Genomic DNA, 27,311 nt, shown 5'->3' with positions numbered 1-27,311 from the left:
GCTGTGTTTTGAATGAAGCAGGACATAAATAATATATGCTTCTGTAGGTGAAAGGAACAGCTAATATCTGTTATGTCCTAATTTTTGTCATTAGTTTAATATTTTCCACCAAAAAACTTTGAGCTGAATAAATAAGTTGATTGGTGTGATTATTATACATTGTGTATCTTTGTGTTGGGGAAAAAAAACCCTCCTTCACCAAGCGCTGGACGAGAAAGCAAACACACCATCCGTCTGGCTGATTTCATTAGAATGACTCATTTTTATTTTACTCTAAAAAAGAGGGGTGTATTTACATCATTCAGCACACAGTAATTTATAAAATAAAACCAGAGGTGGAATCCAGTACTTCACACTGTCAGAGGTCTAAACAGTACATGGGACATTAGTTATTATATCTGATTCCTTTACACAAAAGTGTGGAACAACAAGTACCTATGAATTGGATGCATAACTAACCGCACAGCAAGTCCCCCCCCGGACCAAACGAACGCTCCGCTCCGTTTTTTCCCTTTTTCCGTTTGGCGGGAGAGACGCCCGGTTCCTGTGCAGAATGGAATAGAAGACTTCCGTACTTGTTTTGTCTAAAACTCGAGTGCGTGAGTGTTGATGCGCGCAGGGCTCATGCTCAGAAAGCAGGTGGAATGCATTGTCACGTTCTGTTTTGGAGTGGCGTGTCCGTCGCTTTTCACGTCAAGCAAAGTGCCACTTTTTAAATAGTCGGAATGAGAAAAAAAAAAAAAAAAAAAGTATAAATACATCTCTGGTTTCCTTCTATCAATATTTACCCTAAAGCATACCTCTTGTTAATTGTCGTGCCTGTCATGTGGCCCTGTGGGCCCTCAGAAACGCAGGAGGTTCATGCACTCGAAGGTCCACAGGCCACCTGTTCAACAGCAGCAGGCCTGCTGTACAATTAGTCAGAGCAGTTCTGATCAAGCGTAAAACAACATGACAGCTTTTTGTTAATAAATAATACAAAAGTGTTTTTTTTTTTGTTTTGTTTTTTGGCATTCAGAATGGTTTAGACGGGAGACGGCTGAAGGTGTCACAACCACGTTCAGCCCCGTCTAAAGAAACGAAATTCCCTTTTCAGATGTTGTGGTCCGTAAGGCTTTCGAAACTAATGGTTATGGTCACCTTGACGATAGTTTAGAAATGTAAAACCACGTTCTGTTACGTTGCATCAGACGTTTCCCTGTGACCTTGGCTTAGTTATAAACTGCTGTGCTCCTGGCTGGGACAGCTTCTCCACTGCATGAGTTACTCTTTAACCCTTACTTACCAATCGCTTGTTTATGCTGCCTCACACACACGGTATAATACTACTCTCTCCGGAGGTGACCGCCCCCCTTAAGGTGGTCACCCCTAGACCAACAAGAACATTAGATGAGCAACGCACCTGCCCAAAAATAGAAATGAACGAAAAGGTGAGATTCCCGTAACGCTAATCCCCACAAGGGGTTCCTGGAGGAGTGCTTTTTCGGGGGACACGTAACAATAGGAATAGGAACGTACGATAGGAACGTAGCGGTCAGACTAAGCGGCGGAGTTGTTTGGGCCACGCCTGAGACGAGCAGGAAGCCAATCGGAGGCGCGTGCAGCAGAAACGGCCGACCAATGACAGAGCGGCTATGGCGGGGGGAGGGGGGGGGGGGGGGGGGTGGTGACCGCGGCTCTGTCCTCCCTAGTCATCAGTTTTCACAGTTTTTATTTTTTCTTCTTCTTCTTCTTCCTCCTTCTGATGAAACATAGCGTAAATTAAAACGACCGAACACATCGCAGTAAACTGTAAATGTTACACGGCTGTTCCAAGACACGAGCGGGGCTGCTGATTGGCTCCCTGAGAGGGGCGGCCAGTTCCCCTCGAGCCAGACTGGCGGTCTCCATTCCAGAACGGTTAGTAAGTCTTCCCACAGTAACCAAACTTTCACTGCGCTCTCTCTCTTTTATTCAGACAGATTAGTGCACACAAACCTTCTTTTTTTTTCCTTCTTTCCTTCAAAAGAAAAAGGTATACGATAAATTAAAGAATAAAGAACATTATAAAACCAGCGGGGAAAAATAAGTGCAATTAACCGTCACGGTATACGGCGGATTTTTCAAAGCTCACAATGTTTTTCTTCTTTTTTTTTTTTTCTTTTTGCTTTTTTCTTTGATTTGTTTGCTTGTCGATACACGTTTTTAGGCAGACCTCTAGCTAGGATGGTTGTGTCACATGCCTCTGTGTGGGGAGGGGCTGAGATCTAGGCTGCTGCCCTGAGCGGGAGGAACGCGGCGCACGGGGGCCCCTGCCGGCCGGGGCCCCGTGTGGAGGGGTCAGAGGTCACTCCGCCACGCTAATGAGCAACCGCTTGTGCTTGTCCAACACACTGCGCTGGCGTCTGTAAACTGTGCTGTGTCGAGGGAGGGGGGGGGGTCGCTGAACATCAGCGAGCCAAGGCTAACGGACGCGCCTCGTCCCCGGAAGTCCGACGGGGAAGCGTTCCCCCTCGGGAGTTTTCGCGGCGACGGGATGCCGGGTCGCCGAAAATTCGCCGGGGCGAAATTTTGGGCGCGAAATTGGAACTGGAACTGGAACACAGTGGTGCGTAAATGAAGAATTAAGATCGACAAAGGCCTATTTCCACTCGCATCATGCGTGTGCACAAAGGAACTGGAGGGTTGAATGATATGTGTCCTTTTAATGAGCAAAAAATAAATAAAAATGTTAAGCTGATATCTACAATGGGCCGACTTCACTAAAAACAGCGTCCCTTTCCAGCGGATGGTTGACCTGTGTAAAACGTGTTTGGCGTTAGGCTGAATACTGCTGATGAGCCCGAGAGAGAGAGAGAAAGAGCGTCTGGAGAATAAATGGATTAAAATGCTGGCGAGATTCAAACGCTGGTTCAGAAACGGTTAGGAGTCGGGAACACGACCCGGTAACACTGTCATTTCATCTGCATGCGAGGGAAGACATCGACCCTGCACACGCCTGAGGTAAAGATAAAATCAAAGAAAAAAAGTAATTTACAATTGAAAGCGATACGGTCTGATATGTATGGCTGAAACACTAAACCCACTTTTTAGTTTTTTTTAGTTTTTTTCATATGGCAGTGAAGTGATCTTGAGGCATATCGATGTTGTAGAAGGAGCGGTCGCTCTTGCTATTTTTCCGTTTAACCATTACAGTTCATCTTGGGCCACGTCTCTCCGTCCGAGAGAGAGACACAGTTTTCCCTAAACGGTTTAAGTGGATCTTCAATGTTTGCTAAGGTGCTTTTGTTCACGTAAGAGAATGGCATGCTGGGTTGGGAGTAACTGAAAGGAAGGGGCGGTTACTGCACAGGAGAGCACTGCTTTTGTTTGAGTATGACCAGCCCGTCCCTGGTCTCTGAAGCCGTGTCTGCTACATTTGGGCGCCAGCGGGAACGCACGGGCCTCTGGAGAGGACCATGGTGCCGTTCTGGACCAGGGGGGCGCACCCCGTCCCTGTCCCCGTCCCAAACCCCTCTAGACCAACGCCGGAGGTCACTCAACTTCAACGCGTGGATTCACGCCATGTCTCTCCTTCACGTAGCCGTACAATCGCAAAACACTTCATTTCACTTAAAACAGAGCGTGTTTACTGTGTGTCGGGGGGGGGGGGGGGGGGGGGGGGGGCGGGCGTGGCGGTGTTTTTTTTCCCCGCCTTGCTGCTGTGGTGTGCAGTGTGCCGTTAAGACTCACGTAGCTCTGAAACGAGAAGCTCTCGGGCTGGTGTGGTGCTGGGTGGCTCTCCTGCTCTGTGCACTCTCCCGTGCAGTCTTAAAAAAGGGAAGGGGAGCTAATTATGCTAGCCGGCACGCTACACTGCCGACTTTACACCGCTTTACACAGGCCCTACCCTCAGGGGAGCAGCCTCTGACCTCACGTGTTCACGGGCAGGTTAGTATGAGAAGGCGTGTGCGTGCGTGTGTGTGCGTGTGTGTGTGTGTGTGTGTGTGTGTGAGAGAGAGAGACTTTCTCCTCGTGTCTTTATGTATTTCTTGCGGTATTTGCGTATCAGTTACGAGTCTGCTTGTGCGGGCATCTTTGAGAAGGGAGTGTGTGTGCGTGTGCAAGCGAGCGTACGTGTGTCTGTGTGCGTGCGTGTGCGTGTGCGTGAGCGCGCGTGTGGCTGCGGTCCCGCTCACTCAGTCAATAGTTTGATCTCGTTGGCGAGCAGGGTGTTGATGTTGTAGGCGGGGTCGGGGGCCCGGGGGTCCCGCGGGTCCCGGGGGGGCTCGGCCAGCTCCGGGTCGCTCTCGCTGGACGTGGAGCCCACGCTCATGGTGCACACGGCCTCGGGCAGGGCGCTGGGCGCCGGGCAGCCCTCCCCCGGCTCGCTGCTGCTCTCGCTGGCGCTGGACACCACCGACAGCAGCGACATCTTGCGCGTGAGCCTGCTGGGCAGCAGCGACAGGGCGTAGTCGGCCAGGATGCCCGCCACGTCCATGCCGCACGCCTGGTCGAAGGCGATGAAGCCCACGTTGGCGTTGGCCTCGCACACCACGAAGGAGCCGTCGTGCAGCTGCAGCAGGTCGATGCCGCACACGTCCATGCCCAGGATGTTGGACACCTGCACCGCCAGCTGCTTGCCCTGCTCGCTCAGGGGGCACATCATCCCCACGCCGCCTGCAGGGGGCACCGCGGAGCACCGTCACGCGCCACGCCACACAGCACTCAACACAACTCAACACAACGTAACTCAACACAACGTAACTCAACACAACTCAACACAACTCAACACAACGTAACTCAACACAACTCAACACAACTCAACCCAACGTAACTCAACACAACACAACTCAACACAACTCAACGCAACTCAACGCAACTCAACACAACTCAACACAACTCAACTCAACACAACTCAACACAACGTAACTCAACACAACTCAACACAACGTAACTCAACACAACTCAACACAACTCAACACAACTCAACTCAACTCAACACAACGTAACACAACGTAACTCAACACAACTCAACACAACTCAACACAACACAACTCAACACAACTCAACACAACTCAACACAACGTAACAATGGGAACAGGTCATCCAGCAATGCTCGCCGTTTCCTACTGCTAAGATGTGCCTCATGCTTAGTTTACCTAAAAGATCACTCACTTATACACTCTACTGTAGTATAGAGCACTTATACACTGCACTGTAGTATACAGCACTTATACACTGCACTGTAGTATACAGCACTTATACACTGCACTGTAGTATACAGCACTTATACACTGCACTGTAGTATAGAGCACTTATACACTGCACTGTAGTATAGAGCACTTATACACTGCACTGTAGTATACAGCACTTATACACTGCACTGTAGTATACAGCACTTATACACTGCACTGTAGTATACAGCACTTATACACTGCACTGTAGTATACAGCACTTATACACTGCACTGTAGTATAGAGCACTTAGGCTGTGCTTATACATTGTGCTGTAGCAGACTGCACCGTTGCAAACTGGGCAGTGTGTAGCAGGTTAGGACACAAGTCCTCGGTCTCAACAGTCTGTCTGTGTTTGAAAGAGCTCATTTAATTGGATGGATCTGTTATGTCAGTCTGAATTCAGTGAGGTCGGACCAGGCTGGAGAGGCAGGAGCCCAGTGTGTAGCGGCTCAGGGCTGAGAGTGCAGGAAAGGGTATCTACACCGGGGCGGTCCAATCTTATCCAGAAACGGCTGGTGTGTGTGTGTGGGTGCTACAAAGTACAAAGTGAGTACGACAAGGGGCTACAAGATTGAGGCAATTGATCAGGGTACTCCTGCAGGAGTCGAGGTACAGCCCCCAGCCCCTGCCCCAAGGCCCTAACCTACCCCCTGCTGCCAGCCCCTGCCCCAAGGCCCTACCCTACCCCCAGCCCCTGCCCCAAGGCCCTACCCTGCCCCTGCCCCAAGGCCCTGCCCTACCCCCTGCCGCCTGCCCCTGCCCCAAGGCCCTAACCTACTCCCTGCTGCCAGCCCCTGCCCCAAGGCCCTACCCTACCACCTGCTGCCAGCCCCTGCCCCAAGGCCCTACCCTACCCCCTGCTGCCAGCCCCTGCCCCAAGGCCCTACCCTACCCCCTGCCCCTGCCCCAAGGCCCTGCCCTACCCCCTGCCCCAAGGCCCTACCCTACCCCCTGCTGCCAGCCCCTGCCCCAAGGCCCTACCCTACCCCCTACCCCAGCCCCTGCCCCAGCCCCAGGTGACTCACCCAGGGAGCAGTTGCTCTGCATGCGGCCGTCGGTGGAGCAGCGCAGCATGGAGCCGATGACGCGCCCGCCCACCAGCACCACCCGCACGTCCCGCCCGTGCGACTCCTTCACGTACTCCTGGAACAGGTAGGGCGCGTCGTGCCGGATCAGGTGGCTGAGGTCCGCCAGGTGGTGCTTGTCCCGGGCCAGGAACACCGCCTTGCCTGGGGACGGAGGGACAGCGAGGGAGAGAGAGAGGGAGAGAGAGCGGGGTTCACACCGGGGGCAGCCTGGAGCCTCCTGGCTTAGGTACATATCCGAGACCCAGAAGGTTGGGGGTTCAAGCCCTGGTTTAGCCACGATAAGATCCGCACAGCTGTTGGGCCCTTGGGCAAGGCCCTTAACCCTGCATTGCTCCCGGGGGGATTGCCCCTTGCTTAGCCCTAAAACCGTCAGCTAAATAACTGTAATGGCGGCTGTTCCTGTGGATGAGTTCCTGCCACTCTGCAGTGTGTTCTCTGATCAGTGGCAGTGCTGGCAGAACACAGGGCGGTTCCGCCTGGTTCCACAAAGTCCATCTCTCCGAACAGCTGACATCAGAACAGGTCTGTTTGTATACCCCCGCCTGTTTTCTGCACTGGGGGCTGGCAGGGGCTGAGGACAGGCCTTTCACACCGGCCAGAAAAACATTCCTGTGCCGGGGCCTTAATTACCCCCCCCCCCACCCCCCCCCACACGCCCACCCTCTCCCCACCTCCACGTGGCAGTGCTGACTGACAGCCCGGTGGTTCAAGCCCCGGTGTCGCCACAATAAGATCCGCACAGCCGTTGGGCCCTTGAGCAAGGCCCTCACCCCTGCATTGCTCCAGGGGAGGATTGTCTCCTGCTTGGTCTAATCAACTTAAGTCACTTTGGATAAAAGCGTGAGCTAAGTAACAAATTATTATTATTATTACATTAAGGGACACAACCTTAATGGATGTGCCGTAATCAATCACTGCATTGCCTAGAGACAGACAGATTAGCAATATTCTCTTACACTACTGCTGAATCATGACTAACACAAATGTTAGATATGATTATTACAATTCATAAAAGTTGCAACCGCAGCGGCATCGTGTCGGGGAAACCGGCCTTGTGTTTCAGTCCTGGGTGGGACAGTCAGGAGAATGTTCAGCCTGAGTTTACGTTCTTTACCATGTAAATATCCCATGCAGGTATGTCAGCTCGATAGCTCCATATGTCTCTCTGCATAAGAGAATCTGCTAAATCACTGGCAAGCTTTAAGTCTGTACAGTTATGACTGGGACCCGCAAGGTCGATTCCCGGTGTAGCCACAATTGCTCCCCTTGAGCAAGGCCCTTAACCCTGCATTGCTCCAGGGGAGGAATGTCTCCTGCTTAGTCTAATCTACTGTATGTCACTCTGGATAAGAGCGTCTGCCAAATGCCAATAATGTAATGAAGTCATACAGTTATTTAGTTATATACTTTGTCTTTTATTTCTTCTTTATCTCTGTTCGCCACTCAAGCATCATGAAAAGAGGTCAGTCATTTTCTCGTTTTCTTTTCATTTTAATGTCTTGACCTACGATGTTGTCGAGTTTAAATAAAGTATATAATAATAATAATCGTGATAACGCAGTGTGAATGTACAGCCACAGCCCTGTGCGTATGCTGCTCCCCCTCGGCCCGTCTGACGGAGACAGCGCTGTAACGCGGCTGTGACTCACGTCCCGCTGCACGTTAACGCAGCCTTCGCTCCACCGACCGAGCCGCCGGGGCCAACCGCCAACCGCAGCTGGGCTTTACGTCTCCAAATCCGTCTCCCTCCACGGCGACGAGAACGTTACCGACCGCTGCCACGCTCCCAAACTCTGCCCGAGGGCGGCCGAAATCCCCCGCCGACCGGACGCGAGAGAGAGGGGGGAGAGCGAGAGGGGGAGAGAGGGAGAGAGAGGGAGAGGGAGAGAGAGGGGGAGAGAGAGTGAGTGAGAGAGAGCGAGAGACAGAGAGCAACAGAGAGAAAGAGAGGGAGAGAGAGTGAGAGAGACAGAGAGAGAGGGAGAGAGAGAGGGAGAGACAGAGAGAGTGAGAGAGACAGAGAGAGAGAGAGACAGAGAGAGGGAGAGAGAGGGAGAGAGAGAGAGACGGGGAGAGAGAGAGGGAGAGAGTGAGAGAGACAGAGACAGAGACAGAGAGAGGGAGAGAGAGACAGACAGAGAGAGGGAGAGAGAGAGACAGACAGAGAGGGAGAGAGAGACAGACAGAGAGACAGAGAGAGGGAGAGAGAGAGGGAGAGAGTGAGAGGGGGAGAGAGGGAGACGGAGAGAGAGAGACGGAGAGCGAGAGAGAGAGAGGGAGAGAGAGTGAGAGAGACAGAGAGAGAGGGAGAGAGAGGGAGAGAGTGAGAGAGACAGAGAGAGAGAGGGAGAGAGATGGAGAGAGAGAGTGAGAGAGAGACAGAGAGAGAGAGGGAGAGAGAGAGACAGAGGGAGAGAGCGAGAGGGGGAGAGAGGGAGAGAGAGAGGGAGAGGGAGAGAGAGTTAGAGAGACAGAGAGAGAGAGAGGGAGAGAGAGACAGAGAGAGAGACAGAGAGACAGAGCACACGCGCTGTCCCCTTTTCTGAAGAACCTTCCGGAAAGTTCCACTCTGCAGGAGCAGGGCACGCACCGACGTGATCTAACTTCACAAGGCAGGTTTTTCACATGCGCATGCAGCTGAGTACGTGCTCCCCCCGTGTTCTTTAGAGGGGTTTTTCCTCCCTGTTCCAGGGAACGGTATGACTACTCATGAGCTCCTGTGGGGCCTCACAGCAAGAGGCCTTCCACCCAGGAGCCCTGGCTTCGTCCCCCAGGCCAAACACATCGCTAGGCCAATCGGAGCCTTTAAACCGGCCGTAGGCGTGAATGTGTGAGCGAACAACGTGTGGGCCTGGCGATGGACTGGCTGACCTGTCCTGTTCCCGCCTCTAAACCCTGCCCCCGACCCTGACAACAAATAAGTAGTTGAGAAGATGGTGGATGCATAGATTGATGAGCTCCTGAGGCCCCATGTTAAAAACATATGAAATCAACACCACTAACTGCTGGTGATTCAGGAGTCAGTGAGGATGTGTTTGGGATGGATGGTGATTCAGGATTCAGTGAGGATGAGATGGATGGTGATTCAGGAGTCAGTGAGGATGTGTTTGAGGTGGCTGGTGATTCAGGAGTCAGTGAGGATGTGTTTGAGGTGGCTGGTGATTCAGTAGTCAGTGAGGATGAGATGGATGGCGATTCAGGAGTCAGTGAGGATGTGTTTGAGGTGGCTGGTGATTCAGGAGTCAGTGAGGATGTGTTTGAGGTGGCTGGTGATTCAGTAGTCAGTGAGGATGAGATGGATGGTGATTCAGGAGTCAGTGAGGATGTGTTTGAGGTGGCTGGTGATTCAGGAGTCAGTGAGGATGAGATGGATGGTGATTCAGGAGTCAGTGAGGATGAGATGGATGGTGATTCAGGAGTCAGTGAGGATGTGTTTGAGGTGGCTGGTGATTCAGTAGTCAGTGAGGATGAGATGGATGGTGATTCAGGAGTCAGTGAGGATGAGATGGATGGTGATTCAGTAGTCAGTGAGGATGTGTTTGAGGTGGCTGGTGATTCAGGAGTCAGTGAGGATGTGTTTGAGATGTGTTTGATTCAGGAGTCAGTGAGGATGTGTTTGAGGTGGCTGGTGATTCAGTAGTCAGTGAGGATGAGATGGATGGTGATTCAGGAGTCAGTGAGGATGTGTTTGAGATGTGTTTGATTCAGGAGTTGTTTTTGGGATGGCCGTGACCTCTGCACTGACCTCTGTGACCACGTGCGTTCTTCACCACCACGGGGTAGCCGAGGGGTTCCGCCTCGTCAATCATCTTCCGGAAGTTCTCATGTCCTCCTGCGAATACAGGCCAAATAGAATCTATCATCAACCTGCAGCCTCTCCGCCTAACACACACTCACACACACACACATACACACACACAAACGCACACACACAAACACACACACACGCACACACACACACATGCACGCACACACACACATACACACACACACACATACACACACACACACATACACACACACACAAACACACACAAAAACACACACATGCACACACACACACACATACACACGTACACACACACACATATACACACGCACACACATACACTCACACACACACACGCACACACACATACACGCACACACGCACACACACATACACACGCACACTCGCACACATGTACACACACACACACACAAACGCACACACACATACACACACACACGCACACACACACATATACTCACACACACACAGGTCAGGTTCCCAGGAGTCTCCTTAGATGATATGTTCAATCAAAGGAAGGCAGAAGTAAAGCGTGTGTTTGTGTGTATCTGTGTGTGTGTATATGTGTGTGTATGTGTGTGTATATGTGTGTGTGTATGTGTGTGTGTGTGTGTGAGTGAGTGTGTGTGTGTACATGTGTGTGTGTGTGTGTGGAGGGGGAGGCAGGTAGTTAATTCTCTGACTCTGATACTGCTGCTCAGGCTGCTGATCTCTCTGGCTGGGGGAGTGTGCACATCATTTCTGCGGAAAAACGCTCCCCTCCCTTCCGAGGAAAGGGGCTTGTGCCTTTTCGGTGTCCTCCTCCTGGCCTGGCTCGCACAGATGTGCTCGTCTCCTTTAAGGACTCTTCCGGAAGTGTGGAGTCTGCAGTGCGGGTCAGGGGCCGGGCCGGGGGGGGGGGGGGAGGGGGGCGTAGGGGGGGCCCGCGTCACAGCCAGCGCGGGGCGGCCATGTTTAATGGGAAAAGCAGAGCCCCAGTCCCGCAGAGAGAGGAGGGGCTGTTACATAAGCAGCGCTGCCTGGTTACTGGCCAATCCGAAGCTCGCACTGCATTACACAGCAGTACATGACAAAGTGTTTCAGCTGTGGTTCCGTTTTCTGGGAGGATTAAACAGCTGGGATGGGCGGGGGGCGCGGGCGCGGGTGGGGGGGGGGGGGTTTACGTGTGCATGTGGACCTGTGTCACAATCTATCCCAGGTGGATTAGAAACGCAGAAATAGCCCGTATCCTCAGATTAAGGCAAAACGGATTGTCATCCGTGGCAAAACGGATTATATTTTACAACAGCTGGGTCGCGGCTCACGGCATTCAGCGGTGACGGGGGAGCAGGGGAGGTGCAGGGGAGGTGCAGCGGAGGTGGCATTGAGATGTTAACGTATGACTTCCTGTCAAGAGATGTGCGTTCACACACACGTGCGGGCAGGAAATGGGGCAGCGTGGAGGATACATTGTCCTCTGTTTTGTGTACAGGGGCCATGTGTGTGTGAGCTGCCATAAATGCAGAGGATTTACAGACAACGTGACATTGCTTTCGTTTAATCATTTTAGTTTTTCAGTGAGTGATGCATTAACATGCGTAGACACTGATCAGTCAAACAATAAGGGAAATAACTCATTTTGTGGATGGATACTCCAACTATGTTTTGAGTCTCCGTGTGTGTGCGTGTGTGTGTGTGTTATGGGTGTGTGTGTGCGTGTGTGTGTGTGTGTGTATTATGGGTGTGTGTGTGCATGTGTGCGTGTGTGTGTGTGTGTGCGTGTGTGAGCTCACCGTAGGAGAAGGTGTGTGTGTGTGTGTGTGTGTGTGTTATGGGTGTGTGTGCGTGTGTGTGCGTGTGTGTGTGTGTGTGTGTGCATGTGTGTGTGTGCATGTGTGTGTGTGCGTGTGTGTGTGTATGTGTGTGTGTGTGTGTGTGTGAGCTCACCGTAGGAGAGGGTGTGGTGTGTGTGTTATGGGTGTGTGTGTGTGTGTGTGTGAGCTCACCGTAGGAGAGGGTGTGTGTGTGAGCGTGTGTGTGTGTGTGTGTGTGAGCTCACCGTAGGAGAGGGTGTGTGTGTGTGTTATGGGTGTGTGTGTGTGTGTGTGTGAGCTCACCGTAGGAGAGGGTGTGTGTGTGAGCGTGTGTGTGTGTGTGTGTGTGAGCTCACCGTAGGAGAAGGTGTCGGGCAGGGGCACCCCGTGGCCTGCCAGCTCCTGGAAGGTCCAGAACTTGTTGACGCAGTTGAGGATGGCCTGGGCCGGTTCACCAGCCTGCAGCCCAGCTTCTCCAGGTGCCTCAGCACGGTGATGTCACTGTCCGACTGCACCCAGGCGTGGGCACCCTCACTACCGCCACCTGCGGGTAGGAGGTCACCACCTCCTGCTCCACACGCAGCCCTGCGCACACACAGGCCACTCAGTTATCATCATATAATAATAATAATGTGTTATTTAGCTGACGCTTTTGCTGACTTACAGTCAATTAGACTGAGCCTGTAGCAATGTGGGGTTAAGGGCCTTGCCCATAAGCTGCATAGATTTTATTGTGGCTACACTGGGGCTAAAACCACCAACCTTCCGGGCCTCAGTGATGGACCTCAGCCACTAGGCTACAGGCTGTAAGCAAAGCACTTACAAAATCTCTGGAGACACGATGCCCACGACACGGCAATAAGCATACTTATTTGCATTGGGGATCAGAGAGGAAGATGTATTTGCATTTGAGGAAAATGTAAGGGGGAGGTCATGGAGGGGTAGGGGTAGGGGTGGGGGTGGGGTTCCTGGTGTGCTGCATCGGAACAGGGGCTCTGACTCAGCTGTTTGAGGGAGCCCCTCTGCAGTCCTGCACTGGAGCAGGGACTGTGACTCAGCTGTTTGAGGGAGCCCCTCTGCAGTCCTGCACTGGAGCAGGGACTGTGACTCAGCAGTTTGAGGGAGCCCCTCTGCAGTCCTGCACTGGAGCAGGGACTGTGACTCAGCTGTTTGAGGGAGCCCCTCTGCAGTCCTGCACTGGAGCAGGGACTGTGACTCAGCTGTTTGAGGGAGCCCCTCTGCAGTCCTGCACTGGAGCAGGGACTGTGACTCAGCTGTTTGAGGGAGCCCCTCTGCAGTCCTGCACTGGAGCAGGGACTGTGACTCAGCAGTTTGAGGGAGCCCCTCTGCAGTCCTGCACTGGAGCAGGGACTGTGACTCAGCTGTTTGAGGGAGACCCTCTGCAGTCCTGCACTGGAGCAGGGACTGTGACTCAGCTGTTTGAGGGAGACTCCACCCCCCTGCAGTCCTGCAGCACGCCGGGCTCCAGCAGCAGTGAAGGGGGAGGCGTGGAGGAGGAGGAGGAGGAGGAAGAGGAGGAGGAGGAGGAGCAGGAGCGGGGGTGTGGAGGTGCACACGGCTGGCCCCCCGGGCCTGAGCGGGTTTAGCAGATTTAGCAGCGGCAGGCGGGTGCGTGTTGGACGCCGTTCTGCCTATTCATTCACACCCTGCCCACTCACACGGGCCCTCGTCCAGAACACACACACGGGGGGAGGGGAGGGGGGGGAGAGTGTAAAAGGGAGAGACAGCAGAGATGGTGAGAGAGAAGAGAGGGGGATGGACAGAGAGAGAGGAAGCAGAGGAAGATGAGAGAGGACAGAAAGGTACGCTCCAAGCAAGAAAAGCCGAGGGAGAGAGAGAGAGAGAGAGAGAGAGAGAGGGAGAGGGAGAGAGGGAGAGAGAGAGAGAGAGAGAGAGAGAGAGAGAGAGAGAGAGAGAGGGAGAGAGAGAGAGAGAGAGAGAGAGAGAGAGAGAGAGCGCGAGAGGGAGAGAGAGAGAGAGAGAGAGAGAGAGAGAGAGATTGAGAGAGAGAGAGAGACTCACAGACTCAATATCATGAAGCAGCAGTCTGCAGACATCTCCCCATTTCATTGTTTCCAGACAGTTACGCCATTTTATTCCACAAATCTATCACAGCACAGAGGCAGTCCTGTGTGTGTGCGTGTGTGTGTTTGCGTGGACATGCATGTGTGTGTGTGTTTCTGTGTGCGTGTGCGCATGCAGGTTTGAGTGCATGAGGCTGCACCTGTGTGTCTGTGTGTGTGTGTGTGTGCATGTTTGCGCGGGCGTGCGTGTGTGTGTGTGTCTATGATTCAGTAAAAGCCATTAATCAGGCTAAGATAGAAATGCAGCAGATGAAGAGGAGGGACTGGTGTGGAATCGGTGTGTGTGTGTGTGTGTGTGTGTGTGTGTGTGACCGTGTCTGCGTGTGTGTGTGTGTGTGTGTGTGTGTGCGCGTGTGACTGCGTGCGTGTGCTAGCTCAGTGTGTGTGAGCTGGCTGAAACTTGCGCAGCTCGGTGTGTGTGTGTGCGTGTGTGTGTGCGTGTGAACGTGTGACCGTGTCTGTGTGTGTGCGTGTGAACGTGTGACCGTGTGTGTGTGTGTGTGTGTGACCGTGTCTGCGTGTGTGTGTGACCGTGTGTGTGTGTGTGTGTGACCGTGTGTGTGTGTGTGTGTGTGTGTGACCGTGTCTGCGTGTGTGTGTGTGTGTGACTGTGTCTGCGTGTGTGTGTGTGTGACCGTGTCTGCGTGCGTGTGTGTGTGTGCGTGTGAGCCGGCTGAAGCTCGCGCAGCTCGGTGACAGATGGGCTGATGGGACACTGTCTCAGCCCCGGCTCTGGCTCACAGACAGAGCAGAGACTGACGCAGCACATCTCCCCTGCACTGTACATCCAGGCCTGCGAAGGCACACAGAGCGCCCATCTGTGATCGGCTAGTCGAGTCTCCCAGCCACCGCTCTCCTTTGCACAGAGCCAGACCATCTGCAAGATTTACTGGGCTGATGTACGGACAGCAGGAGAGAGAGAGAGAGAGAGGGGGAGGGAGAGGAGAGAGAGGGAGGGAGAGAGAATGAGAGAGGGAATGAGGGAGAGAGAGGGAGGGAGAGAGGGAATCAGAAAGAGAGAGGGAGAGAGAATGAGAGGGAATGAGAGGAAGAGAGAGAGAGGGAGGGAGAGAGGGAATCAGAAAGAGAGAGGGAGAGAGAATGAGAGAGGGAATGAGAGGAAGAGAGAGAGAGGGAGGGAGGGAGAGAAATCAATCCGCCATCTCCCCGCGGTGCGCATTGTTCCGGGGGTCTCCCTTTCTGTGGCCGCATAAAGCCGGAGTGGCGGGCGAGCGGAGGCCGGCGCTGGATGAATGCTCCGCTCCACAGCAGGTTTCTGTGGGAGAGGCTCATTGTGCCGGGCTCTTTTCACAGCGGGTCTGTCTCAGGATGGGGGTGGGGTGGGGGCCGGAGCCTCTTTCGCTCTGCGTGTGTGTGTGTGTGTGTGTGTGTGAGACAGGGACGTCTCGGCCTGATACTCCCCGAGCCGTCCCCCTGCTCGTCCGCCCCGTTCCCCCACAGAGGGCCGCATTCAGCAGGGCTGCCTCTCCCCAAAATCACACAGGCACCCGCTTATCTCCGCGCCCCGGTCCCGGCCAAAAAAACTACCCAAAAGGAGGGTGGAAATAGCCTGGTCATTGTTACACAAGGCATCTCAGGCCCTTGAGTGCATCGCCTTTGTTTCTGGCGTCTGTACACATTTTTACCCCTGGCTGAATCCAATTATTTGGCTTTTTTTTTTTAAAGGCCCATGACCCTCATACATAGGCCAGCATGAAATACTCACTCTGGCACAATCAAGGTTTGCCAATTAGGCGTTTTTACATCTGGGGTTTTTACACGATGTAATACCGCTGTTATCTTTCAGTGCGCTGCGCTTCTGGCACGGACAGGCAGTTCACAAATATCCAGTGCATTTGGTTGTCATGGCGATTTGATTCAAAAATTCAAAAAAGGTAACTGACAGCCGTAGAGCCTTCAGCTCCCTCCCCCAGCCTCACCCAGCACGCTGCCTCCGAAAACCAGATGGGCCGGCCCACTCTCGGCAGCACGAGAAATCGACCAACCCAACAACCGTTTGGTCTGCCGATGGATTCGTTCCCCTGCGCGGGTTCAACTAAGACCAAAAGGGAAAAGGGTGAGGAAGGGGAAAGGATGTCTCCTCCGGGGGCCTTCCCCGCACAGTCGGGTGACACGGGCAGCGGGCGTTCGCACGCAGGGCAGAGCGTCCCCTCGGGGAGAGGGAGGACTGGGAGGCAGGTCCCGCTGCGGATTCGGGATGTTATTCCTGCTTCCGCCTGACAGCGCTGACAGGGTCCAGAACTGCTGAGTGGGAATTCCGTGCATTCCGCCGTGATGTCACAATGCCATCTGATGCCAGGGCCTGGCCGCCTCCCAGGCAGGAAGGCAAAGAGCAAACGGGCCGTCTGATTGGCCGGCGTGGGGGGGGGGGGGGGGGGCTGTCTGTGCAGGCCAGGTCAGTGGCACAGGTCTGTGCTCAACGCACAGATTAAGTCCACACTTTAGCCTAATGCAATAAAGGACTTAACGGCCGGGGTTTTACGCTGTTTTTAGGGTGTTGTGCACAGATGGACGCAGGCGGATAGAGACGTATGAGGTCCCTTCATTGGACCACTCCTGTTTCTGCAGTGAACCTTGCGACGATTCGCTTTTTGATGGTAAACGGTTGCCATTTATATAGCGCCTTTATCCAAAGCGCTGTACAATTGATGCTTCTCATTCACCCATTCATACACACACTCACACACCAACGGCGATTGGCTGCCATGCAAGGTGCCGACCAGCTCGTCAGGAGCATTTTAGGGGTTAGGCGTCTTGCTCAGGGACACTTCGACACAGCCCGCGCGGGGGATCGAACCGGCAACCCTCCAACTGCCAGACGACTGCTCTTACCGCCTGAGCCATGTCGCTGTTGTAGCCGTATTTCTGAACAGACAAAAACAAGGCACTGCCGTCTTATTAAAACGATAAACCGCGAACGTTATGGTAGATAATTAAGGCTGGAAAGCGCTTTGGAGGAGAAATGAGGTGACGTGGGGGGGGAGAGCAGGAGAGAGAAGTCTCTTGGCACCGCTCTGCAGAAGCCTCCTGGCTGTGGCTGTGTAATAATAGTAATGGGCAGATTAAAAACGGCGCTTTGGCTGAAAAGCGCAGCTCTGCGGTGGCGGTGGTGAAGGTGAAGGTGAGACACGCCGTGCAGGAGATGAAGGCCGCCCCGTGTGTTCCGTGATGTGAGGAGGAGGCCGGAGCCTGCAGCCAGCCTGGGGGGCCTGGCACACGTGTGACCAGCACCTCCAGATGGGCCGGCTGCTCCGCTCACGGGGAGTGTGTGTGTGTGTGTGCGTGTGTGTGTGTGTGTGTTAGAGCGTATGTGTGTGTGTGTATGTGTGTGAGTGTGTGTGTGTGCATGTGTGTGTTAGAGCGTATGTGTGTGTGTGTGTGTGCGTGTGTGTGTGTTAGAGCGTATGTGTGTGTGTGTGTGTGCGTGTGCATGTGTGAGTGTTAGAGCATATGTGTGTGTGCATGTGTGTGTCAAAGTGTGTGTGTGTGTGTGTGCATGTCAGAGCGTGTGCGTGTCAGAGCATGTGTGTGTGTGAGTGTCAGTGTGTGTGTGTGTCATGTAACTGTGTGTGGGTGTGCGCGAGTGAGTGAGTGAGTGAGTGAGTGTGTGTGCATCTGTTAGGCCTGGGCGATAGAGCCAACTATGTATTTTGTATGCGCAGGAGCAGCTGTCGTACAGGCATGTACAGGCAGCATGCGGCTCTTGTGTTATTTCATCACACCGGATGCGGGAGCGCACCTCCAGTTTTCCAGTGAAACTCTTCCAGAGGTCACTCGTATCTTTTCAGTGTTCATATGACTGCAACGGGGCCACGCTGTTTCCATGTGGTAGATAAAAACAAGGATAAGGAACTAATAGGTAAGTTAACCAACATTGAATAGATACAAGTGATGTTTTTTTCCTACCCCGGAAGCATTTCACTGAAGTTTGGAGATGTGTTACCATATCAAGTATGGCTAAAGACCAAAAGAACGATGCCTACCGCCACCAACCAGAGATAGTTCCTATTGCGCTAAAAAAAAACTATTCCATGTACCGCGATGGCTTTGTCGCCGAGCTCTGGCGTGTGTGTGTGTGTGTGTGCGTGTATATAAGCGTGTGTCTGTGTTTGTGCATGCATGTTTGTGCCTGCATGTGTGTGCTTGCGCGAGTGTGTGTGTGTGTGTGTGCATGTGCTTTGCTTGCATGTGTGAGTGAGCATGCCTTTCTCTCAGTCCCTGCTGCAGTGTGTGTGTGTGTGTGTGTGTGTGCAGTCTGCAGCGCTCTGGCCTCAGGAACAGTGGGATGCAGGGCAGACACACCTACAACTGCCCCACCCTCAATCTAACTGCCCAACAGGGCAGACACACCTACACCTGCCCCCCCCTCAATCTAACTGCCCAACAGGGCAGACACACCTACAGCTGCCCCCCCCCCCCCTCAATCTAACTGCCCAACAGGGCAGACACACCTACAACTGCCCCCCCCTCAATCTAACTGCCCAACAGGGAAGACACACCTACAGCTGCCCCCCCCCCCCCCCCAATCTAACCGCTCAACAGGGCAGACACACCTACAACTGCCCCACCCTCAATCTAACTGCCCAACAGGGCAGATACACCTACAACTGCCCTCCCCTCAATCTAACTGCCCAACAGGGCAGACACACCTACATCTGCACCCCCCTTAATCTAACCGCCCAACAGGGCAGACATACCTACAACTGCCCCACCCTCAATCTAACTGCCCAACAGGGCAGACACACCTACAACTGCCCTCCCCTCAATCTAACTGTCCAACAGGGCAGACACACCTGCAACTGCCCCACCCTCAATCTAACTGCCCAACAGGGCAGACACACCTACAGCTGCCCCCCCCCCTCAATCTAACTGCCCAACAGGGCAGACACACCTACAACTGCCCCACCCTCAATCTAACCGCCCAACAGGGCAGACACACCTACAACTGCCCCACCCTCAATCTAACCGCCCAACAGGGCTGACACACCTACAACTGCCCCACCCTCAATCTAACCGCCCAACAGGGCTGACACACCTACAACTGCCCCACCCTCAATCTAACTGCCCAACAGGGCAGACACACCTACAACTGCCCCACCCTCAATCTAACTGCCCAACAGGGCAGACACACCTACAACTGCCCCACCCTCAATCTAATCGCCCAACAGGGCAGACACACCTACAACTGCCCCACCCTCAATCTAACCGCCCAACAGGGCTGACACACCTACAACTGCCCCACCCTCAATCTAACTGCCCAACAGGGCAGACACACCTACAACTGCCCCACCCTCAATCTAACTGCCCAACAGGGCAGATACACCTACAACTGCCCTCCCCTCAATCTAACTGCCCAACAGGGCAGACACACCTACATCTGCACCCCCCTTAATCTAACCGCCCAACAGGGCAGACACACCTACAACTGCCCCACCCTCAATCTAACTGCCCAACAGGGCAGACACACCTGCAACTGCCCCACCCTCAATCTAACTGCCCAACAGGGCAGACACACCTGCAACTGCCCCACCCTCAATCTAACTGCCCAACAGGGCAGACACACCTACAGCTGCCCCCCCCCCCCCTCAATCTAACTGCCCAACAGGGCAGACACACCTACAACTGCCCCACCCTCAATCTAACCGCCCAACAGGGCAGACACACCTACAACTGCCCCACCCTCAATCTAACCGCCCAACAGGGCTGACACACCTACAACTGCCCCCCCCTCAATCTAACTGCCCAACAGGGCAGACACACCTACAACTGCCCCACCCTCAATCTAACCGCCCAACAGGGCAGACACACCTACAACTGCCCCACCCTCAATCTAACCGCCCAACAGGGCAGACACACCTGCAACTGCCCCCCCCCCCACAAAGTCTAACTGCCCAACGAAAACATGCAGTTCTGCAGCGAATCAGGCGGAACACAGCCCCTCTGCCACAGGTTGGCACGACCCGTGAGGCTCTGCCGGCCAGGAGAGGGGTTTCTGAAGGTGCGGGACTCGGGTGGAAAAAATGAACGAACGCTGCAGACTGGGTCTGATTAAGAGGAGAACAGTCCGGAAAGTCCTGTTCTGGCCCAGCGCCAGGCTCTGGAGGAACGGGCCGGGGCCGGTCCGGGAAAAGCAGCGCGATGGCAGAGCTTTCTCTCCCCGTAGCGCACCCCGACGCTGTCAAACACCGCCTGGTCTGTGTGAGCGCACTTCATCCAGGTGACTCTCACTGCTCCTAGGACAGCACTCACACAGAGTAACTCACACTGCCACAAGCACAGCACTCACACAGAGTAACTCACACTGCCACAAGCACAGCGCTCACACAGAGTAACTCACACTGCCACTAAGACAGCACTCACACAGAGTAACTCACACTGCCACAAGCACAGCGCTCACACAGAGTAACTCACACTGCCACTAGGACAGCACTCACACAGAGTAACTCACACTGCCACAAGCACAGCACTCACACAGAGTAACTCACACTGCCACAAGCACAGCACTCACACAGAGTAACTCACACTGCCACTAGGACAGCACTCACACAGAGTAACTCACACTGCCACTAGGACAGCACTCACAGTGTGTGACTCACACTGCCACAAGCACAGCACTCACACAGAGTAACTCACACTGCCACAAGCACAGTGCTCACACAGAGTAACTCACACTGCCACAAGCACAGCACTCACACAGAGTAACTCACACTGCCACAAGCACAAGAAGAACGCCGAAAAAAAAGATGCGCCTTGTCCAAGCAAAGTAGGTAAGAACAGGCATGTGGAAAATGGAAAATCCGAAATGAGATTAATCTCTGCGGGCTGTTTGAAAGCCAGATACGTTCCTGCCAGAGAGAGGCAGAATGCAAGCAGACCCGGAGCAGAAAAAAAAACATTGCAGCGTCTCGTAGTGTGGAAAACGCTCTGAGACGAGCTATACAGTGGAGATGTGTCTATTTCCAGAGTCTGCCACTGCCGATCACAATGCCTGCAGTGCGCACACGCACACACACACACACACACACACACGCACACACACACACACACACACACACGCACACACACACACACACACACACAGGAGGAGTGTACAGAGTCCCTGTGCGAGCCAGGGAATGCTGCAGTGTGGGCCTGTTCTTCCTGCCCGTGAACGCAGTGCAGTCCGGGTTCTTCTGTTCGGCTGCCGGCGGATCCCTGTCTGGAGCTGAACACTCCCTGCTCTGCCATGCCCCCTGGCTGATAAATATAGCGAGGGAGCTGGGAGACACCGTGTGGGATGTGTGAGGCTGGGTCTGGGGGGGGCGTGTTGGGTGTGTGAGGCTGGGTCTGGGAGACGGCGTGTTGGGGGGATGTGTGGGGTGTGTGAGGCTGGGTCTGGGAGACGGTGTGTGGGGTGTGTGAGGCTGGGTGTTTGGGGGGCGTGTGCGGTGTGTGAGGCTGGCTCTGGGAGAAGGTGTGTGAGGCTGGATGTGGGGGGCGTGTGCGGTGTGTGAGGCTGGATGTGGGGGGCGTGTGCGGTGTGTGAGGCTGGCTCTGGGAGACGGTGTGTGGGATTTCTGAGGCTGGCTTTGGGGGGGGCGTGTTGGGTGTGTGAGGCTGGCTTTGGGGGGGATGTGTGGGGTGTATGAGGCTGGCTTTGGGGGGGCGTGTTGGGTGTGCGAGGCTGGCTTTGGGGGGGGCGTGTTGGGTGTGTGAGGCTGGCTTTGGGGGGGATGTGTGGGGTGTGTGAGGCTGGCTTTGGGGGGGGCGTGTTGGGTGTGTGAGGCTGGCTTTGGGGGGGGCGTGTTGGGTGTGTGAGGCTGGCTTTGGGGGGGGCGTGTGGGGTGTGTGAGGCTGGCTTTTGGGGGGGATGTGTGGGGTGTGTGAGGCTGGCTTTGGGGGGGGCGTGTTGGGTGTGTGAGGCTGGCTTTGGGGGGGGCGTGTTGGGTGTGTGAGGCTGGCTTTGGGGGGGGCGTGTTGGGTGTGTGAGACTGGGTCTGGGGGGGGGATGTGTGGGGTGTGTGAGGCTGGCTTTGGGGGGGGCGTGTTGGGTGTGTGAGGCTGGGTCTGGGGGGGCGTGTTGGGTGTGTGAGGCTGGGTCTGGGGGGGGGCGTGTTGGGTGTGTGAGGCTGGGTCTGGGGGGGGCGTGTTGGGTGTGTGAGGCTGGGTCTGGGGGGGGGCGTGTTGGGTGTGTGAGGCTGGGTCTGGGGGGGGGCGTGTTGGGTGTGTGAGGCTGGGTCTGGGGGGGGGCGTGTGGGGTGTGTGAGGCTGGCTTTGGGGGGGATGTGTGGGGTGTGTGAGGCTGGGTCTGGGGCCAGGGAGGCAGCTGAAGCTCTGTGCTCATGTGCTGGTGCGGTCATGAATAATGGGAGGGTGTGAGATTTGTCGTCTCCTGGAGGAATGGGCCAGATCTGCAGTGGGGGGGGGGGCAGCGGAACAGGCCCCGACCTCGAGGCCAGCGCGGGCGTGTGGGGGCCACAGGACGCTAAATTCTTAGGGGCCGCCCGGGCGAAGTCGCACGTCGCTGGCGAGCGGCGACTCGCTGGGTTTGGCGCGTGCGGAACATTCCGGGGGAGTTTCCGGCGCGGTCGATGGTTCTGCGGCACGTCGGCTCGCCCTCGCCCGCCCCGCCCCCCCCCACCCCACCCCCGCGTCTGACAGAGGGCTGACTTTGCAGACCAGGGGCTCTGAATCACCGCAGCGAGATGCACTGTCACTCACTCCTCACCGCCTGGCGCGAGGCTGCGTGGGGGCTGCCAGCTTCAGTCCCAGGTGGGGCACTGCCACTGCACCTCTCAGCAAAGTGCCTGCGTCTGCCCCCCCCCCCCCTCCCTCCCCCTCCCACATAGCGCTGGCCTGGCCGCTCTCACACGTAGGTGCTGCAGGCTGTCCATTCACTGTCAGCCCGACCGGAGCACGACCAGGCTTATAATCCAAAAACCCGCCGTTTGCCAAAATGTCCGCTCGACGTTAATCTGTGGAGTCAGAACTGCGGTTGGACTGGCGTGTGGATCCGGGCCAATGGGGGTGAGTGGACGGAGACCGGGGGGCCCCAGGTGCGGATGGGAAACCGAGGTGCAGACCCTGCTGCCTGCCGGGCTGAGATTCAGGCCACCGTGTTCGCGAACGGGCCAATCGCTGAAAAGACTCGAGAGCGCTTAAACCGAATGAGCCGGGACCGCTCTTGCTCAAAAACGCACGGCGCTGCTTACAGGTGAAGGGAAACCCGCTCGCGTTCCCGTCCTCGGTGAGGTCTTTTTCGACGGGGACGGTGACGGGGAGTGTCCCGTCACCAGAGGCAACGCCCTGCCTGACACCCGTGTGGAGAGAGAAGCCATTTTGTGTCCTCACAGAAAGCTGCCCCCCCCCCCCAAGCCCTACAGTCTCAGAAACTGCTATCATCAGCCACGTGTATGCTTAGGTTATCATTGCACTTTTGTATTATTTATTTTAGTTTTCGGGGTATTCTTGCTGCCAACCGTGGTATGCTAGTTGGAAAGTCGATGTACTCTTCAAGGGTTCAAGTTGATGTGATCGCGCTAGGACTTGGAACTGCACTTTCCTCTGGGGTTTTCAATGCACTTCAATGTCCCTGGTTCTGATTTGCACTTTATTGGCACGGTACCCTATGGTGTAGGTGCAAGAAGTTGTATCCCTGGCTAGCAATATCTAAGACATTTGTACCTTTTGTGCTCTGAAACCGTACTCATTTGTATCCAAAAGAGAACATTACTGTACTTTCAGGGTACATTTTCGAAATGTCATCCTTGAAGAACAAAAATGTACATCTACTGTCACTTTAGTTCTGTGTAGTGTAGTCCATGTCAGCTTCTTTTAAATGAACACTGAGATGCATAGATGCTTAGGGCCCAGCTTGCCCTCTTTCACAGGAACTGCCCCACAGCAAAATGTTCCGCGGCTCCAGAACCGATCCAAATGGATTGCATTCTGCATCCCGCCCCACCCCGTCCCTGGCATCTGGAAACATCACTCCGTAAACATGCAAAGCATCAGCACCCCAAAAAAGCATTTCTCACGCTAATGCTAACGAGTACACTCCCACCCTGTGTTGTGTGGCTTCCAGCCCAACTCCTGACCCCTGCTAAAGTGTAGGAGACAGCGCTGGTCAGGTGAGCCGCCCAGCAGAGCTGCAGCAGGAGCTGGCTGCAGGCCTGTTCGAGAATGCGGCCCCTGCACTGGTGACACGCAGCGTCCGAATCGGGCAGGGATGCAGGGGATCACTGCACTTCCACTGCCGCCAGCTGCAGTTCTGCACTGTAGAGAGGTCTGACACTCATTTCAATAGCTGAAATTAAGCTTTTAAAGTCAACATTAATTTTCCAAATCCCTGCTTACCTTTTCAGGCCTTTTTGCCCTGATATCAGCTGCCAATATCAGCTGCCATATGAGCAGTGGGGTCAGCTACAGTAAACGATTTGCCTAGTACTAATAGCCTTTCTATCGGGAAACAAATATATGTTTCTACAAATACATTTTAATCATAAAACGGCACAATGGTGCAAAAAGCCTCAGTGATGCATCATGAAAATGTGTGTGTGTGTGTGTGTTCCATGTGGATACGTTTAAATGTATTGCACTTGACATAATATGGAAAGAGCATACACTTGGAAATAATGGTTCCTAAGGGAACCCTGTGATTCCATTGTAGAACCATGTCTAGTAAAGGGTTCTTTGTCAAGTCAAATGGCAGATTTAGCAATTTGCACCTATGAAAGGCAGTTCCATAAATAACTAAAAGGGTTCCTGTATATATAACAGGGAATAATCCTGTTGAGGATAACTAAGTTGAAATATGAATCTGCTTCTTGTTCATATTTTCCTATCAGATACATTTTTACAAAAGGATTTTGATGTAATACTGTACTGTGGAATTAAAACTAAGAGTATTGGTAATGTTGCAGCTTTTTGCTTTGAGGATATATTGAAATGACCCCTCAAATACATAAATCTAAGTTCCCGCTTTAAGTTTCGCGCTAGGTCAGGTGTAACGATCGTATAGGCTACACAATGCTAGCAAGTGTTCGCTTATTGTTGTTTTTTTTACTATAAACAAATAATAAAATAAATATTGCTTCACATTACGCTAAATACTCAATTTGCTAACGTTAATGATTTGGTAGCTAGCTCGTTTTTCGTCATCTCGTCATTTTGTTAGAGCAAAGGCTAGGGCTTGCGGCGTGGACAGCGGCAGGGCAGCAGCAATGTTATTTCGGGTCCACTGGTCACTGGTGTTCTCAGTGTGGCTTTAGCAAGCAAGCTAGCGGTGCTCTTTGTGCGCCCACGTTTTGATTTATTAATCGGCCAAAACGTTCAGCAAGTTCTCTCAAATTTAAATTTGAGACTGAGTTACGTTACATCTACACCGACAGCAAGTACCTCGTTAGCATTAGAACAGGACACAGCACAACACGACGTCCACGCTATCCTGCGCAAGGCAATCTAACTCCCTATCTTGAAAACAAAAACACTGGTCGCCCATTTTGAACTTCTCTTGATACCAGATTCTCTTGAATGGGGTTAGGCGGTCACCGTCACACTAGCTTTCTAGCACGCCAGCTAACGTTAGCTGAATGACAGCAGACACTGAATAGACAGCGCCAGTAAGTCCCGCATTATTATTATACGTTACTCGTTGGTATAACACGTTTGCTAGCTGACCGTTACATAGCTAGCCAGCATTTAATTCAGCGGTCATTGACACACATTCCCTCCAACCCCCTCCAGGCGTGAATACACACACCGTTATGTTTTAGCTCTGTTGTGTTGCGTTACTCACCCAGTTGCCCATCACTGATGGTAAGCACAATCTCATCCATGAGAAGCGAGCGGAATTCAACATCCTCCTCGGCACATCGCTGTTTCAAAGCTCGGAGAATCTGAACCTGTGGGTACTCCTGGCTGATCCGCCGGTCAGTTACAAACCACATCCGGGAGCACATGGTTATTGTATCAAACTGAATTGTACCGACAGAAAATATGATCGAAAAAACAGCTGAGAGACCGAGAGAGGTGGCTGAGAGTGAAGGCTTCGAGAGCGCGGGATCCGTGGTCGGGGAACGACGGGAATAACACCGGGACACGTACAACAATGGAGTTGAAATTAACTAGTTAGCTGGCTACCCCAAACCCGCTTAACAGACTGCCTCTTTACGAACGAGATCAAGAACGATTGATTATTCACAGATGAATGAGCGTTCTCTTAATTACGGCCCGTTATTCCACGTTCCATCCGATCCAGGACCCCGTTCAAGTAAAATGAAAGTCGTCAATCTGAAACAAGAAGCCAGTCGTGAGAGCCACCAGGTTGCTCGGTTTCGGTCCTACCAAACAGCTACTGGCTTTTAGCTAGCTAAATAGCCAGCTCGCTATCAACAGCTCTCAGCAGGTGCAAATAACTTGCAGCCCTGTTACAGGGCGAACAAAGCTCGCACAATGTATTTTATATCCTCTCCTCCCTAAACGCCGTACTGTCTTCTTGTAAACACTTCAGCCACCTTGGCTGAAACGCCTAGGAAATTGAGGTGACGATGAAGGAATCTAACGCCGCAATTTCGCCTCCCTACGCTCGTGTGACTTGATTTTACCGGTAGCCAACAATATCCTCCTGCTATCCACGGGTGTGGGTGCTGAAAAGATGCACGTTTAACCCTCCGCTATTTCTTCAAGCACGCGCCTCGTTTACAACTCTTTACCTCTCCGCGTTCTCGAACAAAGGCAGCCAATGGCAGCCGCGGACCCGCTCGCGTTTCGACCAATCGCGGCGCACCAGATGAGGTCCGAGGCGTGTCCGCTGCATCCCCTCGACCAACCGGGATAATGAAGGTGTGGGGGCTCGGTGGGGATGCGGGCACCTGTTAGGACTGCGACCCGCGGGGACGCGCCTGTCGGGGATGCAGCGTCGAAAAGGGGGGTTCGCCACGCGCCCGCGCCTCCCTCACCCGAACCGGTTCAGACCGGGCACGGGGGAGGTTTGGTGAATACCGACGCCTCTGTCTCTATGCTGAAATGACAGAAAAAAAATAGTACTGGTGCTGGATTTGTCAGGAAGTATGACCCCTCAGCAAAGCTGCGTATAGCTCGGTTTGCGTGTGTCAAGTTTAAAGGGAGGAAAACTACAGTATTTTTTCTTTTTAATCCGAGTTTGCGAATGGCCTCTTCGCAGTTTTAGCTTTTTATTCAATGTGGTTATTTTGCATAGCATCGTTAGTCCCATCACCGTTAGTCCTTTCGCAAGCAATGATTTCGGATCGAACTTTCTCGTTAAAATGATTTGTGCTAGCTAGTTAACTGTGGTAGCGGAAGAAGTGATAACTGGC

At 53.6% G+C, this 27,311-nt stretch overlaps 1 protein-coding gene across 1 annotated transcript; it reads right to left on the bottom strand.

Moving 5' to 3' along the window:
* Positions 1–2,452: 2,452 nt before the first annotated feature.
* rimkla (ribosomal modification protein rimK-like family member A) lies at positions 2,453–26,636 on the bottom strand. Its single transcript, XM_061258273.1, is given in 7 exon segments — positions 2,453–4,638; positions 6,224–6,427; positions 10,032–10,118; positions 12,226–12,312; positions 12,315–12,389; positions 12,392–12,454; positions 25,772–26,636. Coding segments are annotated over 7 exon segments (1,164 nt in total). The 5' UTR covers positions 25,935–26,636; the 3' UTR covers positions 2,453–4,153.
* Positions 26,637–27,311: the final 675 nt, after the last annotated feature.

The sequence above is a fragment of the Conger conger genome, chromosome 10 (genome assembly GCF_963514075.1).
Source record: "Conger conger chromosome 10, fConCon1.1, whole genome shotgun sequence".
Classification (NCBI taxonomy): Eukaryota; Metazoa; Chordata; class Actinopteri; order Anguilliformes; family Congridae; genus Conger; species Conger conger.
This window is presented reverse-complemented; position numbering and strand designations above follow the sequence as displayed.